Source organism: Pristiophorus japonicus, chromosome 8, assembly GCF_044704955.1.
Source record: "Pristiophorus japonicus isolate sPriJap1 chromosome 8, sPriJap1.hap1, whole genome shotgun sequence".
NCBI lineage: Eukaryota > Metazoa > Chordata > Chondrichthyes > Pristiophoridae > Pristiophorus > Pristiophorus japonicus.
The window spans coordinates 217,217,008-217,226,264 of record NC_091984.1 but is presented as its reverse complement, the minus strand read 5'-3'; the positions used below and the strand labels follow the sequence as shown (position 1 = coordinate 217,226,264).

Below are 9,257 nucleotides of genomic sequence, written 5' to 3'. Positions count from 1 at the left end.
CTGAACCGTAGCAGTATCATTGGGGACTGCAGTGATGGTAAAGTAAGCAGCAGGAAGGGTATCCAAGGTGAAAGACCACCCCACAGCCAGGCCAGTATTTCCAATGACGCCATTTAATATAATTGTTGCTTGTCAGAAGTGTTTTGTCTAGATGTTATAAATAAAAGTAAATTACTTTTTTTTTAATTAGTGAAGTTGGCCATGAGATCTTGTTGAGAAGACAATATTGGCAATTGCAGTATATAAAAATGATCACAATAGTAATTATGTTTAATGATTACTATTACTACAACTACATTTTAAAGTTAATTATGACAATGAATATAACAATATGCATTTATGAAAGTTATATGAATAGTAAAGAGCTTGATTAATATTAAAACATTTTAACAGGGAAAATTTGGCAAACTTATTAATAAATACTGTGATACGAACACTGGAAATATGAGAGTGTTGACATATGTCTGGTCTTTCTACCCCTGTTCCGGAAGATTGGTGTATTACTCCTGAGCAGATGGTGCTGGGATTGTGAAGGATTTAACCCAGATGGAGCAGATTCTTCCAGCAGCTATGTCTCTGCACTCTTCTCTGCCTTATAATATCAGACAGAATCTGACTAACTTCAGTGGATCTCTTTTCATCAGCAATAAAACTCGAGACTGTGGCGATGGACACGACAATATCCCAGGTAAGGCACATTTAGCAGAAACTGTGGGCCAAGACATGTCATTCCCAAACACAGCCAATAATAACTTGAAGAACATGACCGGATTACAGAGAGAGCTAACAATAACCTAAAGACTACAGACTTTAACAGGGAGCTCCCACATAACATTGGCAATAGTCCAAAGACCTACCGACTGTATATACTAACATAGGAAGATACAATCCCAGCAATAACTCGGAGTGAATCTAATATAAGGAACTCCCATACATAGTAATAGAAATAACAATTCAAAGTTATAAAGGATGATGTAGTACTGGCAATAACTCAGATCTTCAAAGCCTGAATAGTTTAATGTAAGGATATTACAGGTATAATACTACAAGCAACCCAAGCTCCTATAAGTTTACATCAACATTGTAGTATACATTACACTGTTCACACATTGTAAATTCCGACACTGGGACAATGAGTTGGAGGCAAGCGGGACTTACAGCAGGACTCACAGCAAACATAAGAACATAAGAAATAGGAGCAGGAGTAGCCCACCTGGCCCTTCGAGCCTGCTCCGTCATTTAATAAGATCATGGCTGATCTGATCATGGACTCAGCTCCACTTCCCTGCCCGCTCCCCATAACCCTTTATCCCCTTATCGCTCAAAAATCTGTCTATCTCTGCCTTAAATATATTCAATGACCCAGCCTCCACAGCTCTCTCGGGTGGACAATTCCATAGATTTAAAACCCTCTGAGAAGAAATTCCCCCTTGTCTCAGTTTGAAATGGCGGCCCCTTATTCTATATCCCCTAGTTTTAGTTTCCCCTACGAGTGGAAATATCCTCTCTGCATCCACCTTGTCGAACCCCATTTTATGTTTCGATAAGATCACCTCTCATTCTTCTGAACTCCACTGAGTATAGGCCCAACTTACTCAACCTATCTTCATAAGTCAACCCCCTCATCTCAGGAAATAACATAGTGAACCTTCTCTGAACAGCCTCCAATGCAAGTATATCATTCCTTAAATACGGAGACCAAAACTGTATGCAGTACTCCAGGTGTGGCCTTATCAATACCCTGTACAGTTGTTGCAGGACTTCTCTGCTTTTATACTCTATCCCCCTTGCAATAAAGGCCAACATTCCATTTGCCTTCCTGATTACTTGCTGTACCTGCATACTCATTTTTTGTGTTTCATGCACAAGGTCCCCCAGGTTCCTCTGTACTGCAGCACTTTGCAATTTTCTCCTTTTAAATTATAATTTGTTTTTCTATTTTTTTCTGCCAAAGTGGATAACATCACATTTTCCCACATTCCCATCTGCAAAATTTTTGCCCACTCACTTAGTCTGTCTATATCCGTTTGCAGATTTTTTGTGTCCTCCTCACAATTTGCTTTCCCACCCATCTTTGTATCATCAGCAAACTTGGCTACATTACACTCTGTCCCTTCGTCCAAGTTATTAATATAGATTGTAAATAGTTAAGGCCCCAGTACCGATCCCTGTGGCAACCCACTAGTTACTGTTAGTCAACCGGAAAATGACCCATTTATCCCGACTGTCTGTTTTCTGTTAGCAAATCTTCTGTCCATGCTAATATATTACCCCCAACCCTGTGAACTTTTATCTTGTGCAGTAACCTTTTATGTCTACTTATTCAGCAAACAGAGTCTATTTAAACAGTGCACTGCAGCAAACAGTCTACAGCGTCTATTTAAAAAGAGTCTCCACGAACTGCAGCAAACAGAACTCATGACAAAGCACAGTAATGTCTCCTGATATCTCTATAATACATTGTTATTGTAGAGATAATTCCAGTACTTGCAGTAACTTGATATAAATTCTGTGCTGCCTTACACAGATGTGTTAAAATGCAAGCAGTAACTAAGACTTTATAACTAAGAAAAAAAGAACTTCCATTTATATAGTGCCTTTCATGTCCCCAGTACGTTCCAAAGTGTTTAACAGCTAATTAATTATTTCTGAAGTGTAGTTACTGTTTTATAGGCAAACTCAGCAGTCAATTTGTGCACAGCAAGGTCCCACAAATGGCAAATTATATAAATGACTGGTTAATCTGTTTATGGTGATGTTGGTTGAGTGGCCAGTTACCACACTGTCTTACAAAATAAATGTATAGTTATAAAAATAAACAAGGCCATAAAAAAGCAAACCAAGAGAGTACTGTGTACAGTTCTGGTCGCCATATTATAAAAAGGATATAGAGGCACTAGAGAGGGTGCAGAGAAAATTTACAAGGATGATACCACAAGAAAGGATGAACAGGCTGGGTCTCCTTTCTCTCGAAAAAATAAAGCTGAGGGGTGACCTACTAGAGGTCTTTAAAATTATGAAAGGTTTTGATCGAGTGGATACAGAGAGAATGTTTCCACTTGTAGGGAAGAGCATAACTAGAGGCCAGAAATCCAGTAGAGAATTCAGAAGAAACCTCTTTACCCAAAAAGTGGTGAGAACGTGGAACTCGCTACCACAGGGAGTGGTTGAAGCGAATAGTATAGACGTATTTAAGGGGAGGCTAGACAAGCAGATGAAGGAAAAGGGAATAGAGGGTTATGCTGATAGATTTAGATGAGGAAAGACGGAAGGTGGCTTGAGTGGAGCATAAAAGCTGGCATGGACTGGTTGGGCCGAATGGCCTGTTTCTGTGCCATATATCCTATGTAATAGTGTGTTGATAAACATGGAAAGTTTTCAAAATGCCTTAAAATAAGCAATGCCATGGGAGAATTGGACAGGGTTAATACACTGGCTTTTTCCTTCAGACTTTAGGTTTTAACCTCTTTGCTTGATTCTTGGTTATCTGACTTATAACAGAAAGATCTTGTATTTATAGAATAGGATTGGTTATAAAAGACTATTAAATGGTTTGAGACCTCGAGCACAGAGTAAAAGTAATATTAATGGCCAGTAGCCACTTTTCACTGACTTCCCTGTTCTGTTATCACTTATAATTGGGATGTGCTTGACTGTGCAGAATCAGTATGTGTTGCGATTTACAGCTAAAACTATCTTGGCTGTGATGAGCTATTCTAATTATTTACCACAGCAAAAAGTTTAAAGATTCACTGAGTTGATGTGTTTTCTGTTAACAGCTAATGCGATGGTGTCCAGCCTACCTTTGCAGATGGCACTGTATTTCAATGTCTTCTTCTTTCCATTCTGGTGGGTGTCGGAAGTGGCCATGCTCGAACTTAAGGTGAGAATTTGTTCAGTGTGTCTATTGACACCACTGTGTCAGCCAATTAGTTGGAGGTAGGTGGGGCTTACAGCAGGACTCACAGCAAACAGCCTATTTTACAGCAAAACAATATCTATTTTCTCAGCAAACAGAGTCTATTGAAACAGCGCTCTGCAGAAAACCGTCTACAGAGTCGATTTAAACAAAGTCTCCACGAATTCCAGCAAACTCATGACTGAAGCTTCAGCAACATCTCCTGATAAAAACAGGGTGATTTCTCCAGCAAAATCCATTGAGTGGAGCCGGTACTTTGATTTATTAAAAGTTTTTGGCCTAGAAATTCAGGACTGGCACAAAAGCTGCTGGTGCCAACGTGGCTGGGTGTTAACGGCCTCCGAAAATGTGGACTAATTAGCCAAGCACTTAACTCACTGTGGAATGCCGTGCTGGTGATGTTTGTCCCAGCAGGACCCTCTGACGTGGTGTGGCCCAAGCATCGTTGCAGCCAGAATAGTCTGAAAGCGAAGCTGCAACTTCAGAAAGCATCGTCGGTTTTCTGAAATGAAAAAAATAAAAAATGATGTCAAAATGTGCAGTTTTTAGCCCTTACAACTCAACTATCTTCTGGGAAAAAAAATTAACATTAAAAAGAATTCCCAAATGGGAGTCTCCAGCTCTTCAAGTTGAACTCCCTTCCGCACCTAAAAAAAATGGAAAAAGTGCTGCAACACCAGCACAAATGGCTGAGCAAGCCAGGGAAGGGGCACCAAGGGTCTCGCACGCAACATTCTGGCTTTGTGCAGGGGTTCAACACTGCAAGAGAGGCCCTATACCCACAGGAGCTAGGAGGCCCTCCAGAAAGAACGATGTGGGACCAGATCACTGAGACAGTCACTGCCAGCAGTGTCATCCCCACCCACTGTGCCCAAAGAAGCTTCATAACCACAGACCAGCGGTCAAGGTCAGTGAATGCATCTTCAAAAGCCATCTCCTACCAACTGTATCACTAGCCTCAGACGTATCTCAATGCTCGACTCCCCGCCCCCCCCGGCCAATCACTCACCTACCAACAATCCGTGCCAAACACAAAGCACACCTCCCATTCCTTGCTTCACCTTGCCCCCTTGGAGGAGACGGTACTGACCATCATTGGCAGGGGCATGGCTGAGCCCTTCCACTGGCAAGGCTGAAAGGATATAAGATGCTGGTATGCTTATACATTATCCTCCTATTGGCTTGCGCCTATTGTTTTCCTGCCCTCTCCTCACCCTTGTGCCTTCCTCATTTCACACACCCAAGAAACGCAACCTGCCCAGTCAGTGGGTGACCAAGAAGAGGGAGAGGAAGAAAAAATACTAACTCGGTTTCACACTCCAAGCCACCAGCTCCTCAAGGTCAACCAGCAAGGCCATTTGCAATGTCTCCCACTGAAAGTCAGCAGCCTTGTTGCAGCCACTGGGGTAGCACTGTGTGACATTAGTAGGACAGTAAAAGGCACACACAAGATAGTCACTAAGGAAATGTATAAGAGTAATGAGTTGATTTCTTGATATCATATTGGATGAATAGAGTTATAATGTTGAATTGGAAAGTTTGCTTTGTGGTGGCATTATTTCAGTGCCATGGCTGAGAGGACACTGTGATGGTTAGTAATAGGGAAGTTAAGATGTGGAACAAATGTTGAAAGGGGAGTTGGGGTTGTGGTCACTGGTACTGCAGGCGGATGATTCCATCCCAGATACCCTGGATAGAAAGGGGCTGTCTGGGTTGCATCCTTCTATTTCCTCCTCTTCTGCTGCCTCCTCTTCTGCTCTGTGAGTGGATGCTGTAAATCTGAAATAAAAGCATAAAATGCTGGAAATATTCAGCAGGTCAGGCAGCATCTTGACCTGAGACGTGAACTCTGTTTCTTTCTCCACGGATGTTGCCTGACCGGCTGAATATTTCCAACATTTTCTGTCTTCTTAGAGACCTTTCTTTACCTTCCAAGATCTTGTAAGCATCCAGCTGCACTCCCTACATACTTTTTTTTAAAGCTTTTAACGTGTATTGCACCAAGCCAGTAATTAAATAAAATTTTTAAAAATTAAATGTAAACTTACCTGAAAGATGTGTGTGTCCCTTTAAGAGGTGCTGACAGCATCTCTCAGTCTGATGAACGCTGGGTTTTCATGGCGAGCTCAGGACTCAGTGTTGACATCATCGCTGAGGTCAAAGTTCGCTGAGGTAACATTAAGTCAGCGTTGCACACTGACTGACGACACCGTCTCCTTATTTACATTTCCAGTGCTGCTATCGGCAGCGCTAAGGCCCTCACCAAAATGGCGGCTGCCGAGACCCGCGCCAGAGAAGGGTGCTAGACTGGCGGCCGCCATTTTTCAATCAGATCAGTGGTAAATCGTGGCAGTGAACGGATGCTGTAAATCTTAACTCAGTAAGTGGCCCAATTTCTAGGCCTTTGATGCTGACAGCATGGTACAATAGTGCTATTGAGTGTTGAGACACAGATCTAATTTCTATTCTGAATACTTAATCGTAACTGCTACCACATGAAAGTGCTAGATGGAGGTTTGATGCTACTCCAGTAAGAGAAAACTAAGATTCGGGAAAACAATAGTAGAAATTGGTTCCTTGGTTCCCCCTCCCGGTTGCTTGCTCTACTCCCTGGCAGCAATCAGGATGGTTGATTGGGTGAGGGGGACTTGCATACTGGAAGGAGGGAGACGATTGGAAGAGGGCCAAGGGAGGGCTTCAGCACTGCACTTCACTTAACCTAACATTAGAGCTTCCTCCATTTGTCCTACTGCAGAAATTAAATGTGTTGCGGTGCAGATATTTCTCATTTTTGCAGTTAAGCTTGATTAAAATTCTCCTCAATCCTGATTGATAGATGAAACTGAATTACAATGAACAGTTTTGTACTGATTGACCTCTGTTTCTCCTCACCCCCTTCCCTGAGCAGTACAGCATGTTACCAGGATACTACCAGTGGCTGCTCTTGGCGGCTTCGATAATTCTCACAGTGATTGAATGTGTCCGGCTTTCTCTAGGCTATATGGGAAACTTGCAGGAAAAGGTGAGTGAGTTAGAAATGACAATTGGTTGAAAAATGTTTTTTCTCTGGGTGCTCCTCCGATGGTTCAGCTGTGGGGGTCCCTTTGACTCAACAGCTTGCTAACACTAACAGTGTAACCTCACACTTCAAAAATGGCTTCTTGGACAAATGGTAGCCAGTGCCTATAGAACGGTGCCTTAGCAAGATTCAGCACCTTCAGGGGTGCAAAGAAGAAATTAGTTCTCGTTTCATTTAGTAAAGCAATTTTTCTCAAAATGCCAATGCACCATTTCCAAATTGTGGGACCATAAAGCAACATCCTCTCGGGCCTCTGCTGAAACGTTCCGGGAGCTGAACTGTAGGAGGAACAGCCAGGAATTATTCAGAATCCAAGGTCACCTCTTTCGTTGGGAAATTCAAGCTCCTGCTCAGTGGAGCCAGCCGAAATAGGAATCCGATCAAGTGGGGAATTGTGTTACTCTGTCACCGATATTCACTGAGGAAACATCCATAGTATTGCAGAAGATGTTACCCTTATGTGTTTACCATGTTCCCTTTCAGATCAATGAGGGTAATTCAATTTTGATAAATATACAGCAGGTTGCTCAGCATCTGAAGGAGAAAATTAGGTTGTTTTGAGCGTTGCTCATCATCAGCAATTCGTTCTTTAATTCAAATTTCTAGCATTTGTGATTTCTGTCTCTCCAATGTAATTGAGTTGTCGTATGTGAATTTATAATTGATTCCAGTGCTGTTTGTTGTAGAAAGAGAACATATTGTATAAATATTTCTCATTTTTGCAATTAAACCTGATTGAGATTCTCCTCAATGCTGATTGACAGATCGAACGAATGAGCACCACACCCAAGGCAGGATATATTGGCCTTGGAAGGAAAGGAGTGCAGCACTGATTCACCAGGATGTTACTACGGCTCCTAGGGTTAGATTATGAGAAGAGATTACATAAAGCAGGCTTGTATTCCCAACAATAATGAAGGTTAAGAGGTGATTTGAATCAGGTTTTGTAGGATTTTGAAAGGAATTGATAGGGCAGACAGAGAAAAACTGATTCCACTGGTGGAGGAATCTGGGGCAAGGGGACATAACCTTAAAATCCGAGCCAGGCCACTCAGGAGAGAAGTTAGGAAATAATTCTTCACACAAAGGGTGGTAGAAGTGTGGAACTCTCCCATAAAAAGTAGATGCTAGCTCAATGAACAATTTAAAATCTGATAGATAGATTTTTGCTAGCCAAGGTTATTAAGCGATATGGATCCAAGACAGACAGATGGAGTTAGGATACTGATCAACTATGATCTCAATGAATGACAAAACAGACTTGAGGGGCTGAATGGCCTTCTCCTGTTCCTATAGTTAAGCTTTGTTTAAGTTACTGTCATTATTATTGTGCACTAGTTACTGATTTGCCATTTGGATTTTGTCCTGCAGCTGCCAGAGTTAGCTGGATTTTGGTTGCTGTCCTTTACAATCCAGTTGCCCATTATTCTCTTCCTCCTCACTGATGAATCCATCATCATCTTACCCCTGGAGCGGGCTGTTCATAGTCTCTACTTCACCTTCCTGGTTTTCGAGTTGGTTGTGGCGTTCCAGGCCCTGAGGAAAATGACAAACCATTTGGCAACACGCTTCTATCTCCGGCAGTTTCAGGAGTCAGAATGTCCACAACGGCGCAGAAGGAACCGAGAAACTGGTATTCCTTATGGGAGAAACTCCATTTCCACTGTTTAGTGACGCAAGAACCTCCACGTTCATTGACTCTTCCAACCATGGTATCCACCAGACCCAGCCGTGAGATTGCAGCGTTGGGAAGGTCTAGGCCTCCATTCCACAGTTATCATTTAAAGGCTGTGTAAAAGCATTGATGGTCCTTCCGATATGATGTAGAGTCTTTCATTAGCTGAGCAGGGCTATATTGTAGGAAAGAGTCGAGAATCAATGCTATTAACAGACAGGAAACTGACATTATGATATTTTGAAATAAAATAACTCCAATTCCCTTGTGAAAGATTTTCACTAACATTAAATGGTTTGTGTTGTGTGTGAGTTTTCTATTTTGTATATTGCAGACTTTTTTTCCAGTTTCCTCCCTTTGTCCCACCTCTTCCTGTGCAATTCCAGACAGTTAATGCTATTCGTGTGTGGAAGGCTGTCAGCCAAGCTTGAACCTAAGAACATAAGAATTAGGAGCAGGAGTCGGCCATTTGGCCCCTCGAGCCTGCTCCGCCATTTAATAAGATCATGGCTGGTCTGATCTTGGGCTCAGCTCCACTTTCCTGCCCGCTCCACATAACCCTTCACTCACTTATCATTCAAAAA

The 9,257-nt window shown here is 42.2% G+C and overlaps 1 protein-coding gene across 1 annotated transcript; it reads left to right on the top strand.

Annotated features, from left to right (window-relative positions):
• Nucleotides 1-346: 346 nt before the first annotated feature.
• LOC139268307 (transmembrane protein 17-like) lies at nt 347-8,896 on the top strand. The gene is made up of 4 exons (XM_070886373.1): nt 347-688; nt 3,780-3,883; nt 6,828-6,941; nt 8,370-8,896. The coding sequence occupies exons 1-4, from the start codon at nt 547-549 to the stop codon at nt 8,667-8,669; spliced, it is 660 nt and encodes a 219-aa protein (XP_070742474.1). The 5' UTR covers nt 347-546; the 3' UTR covers nt 8,670-8,896.
• The last annotated feature ends 361 nt before the right edge of the window (nt 8,897-9,257 follow it).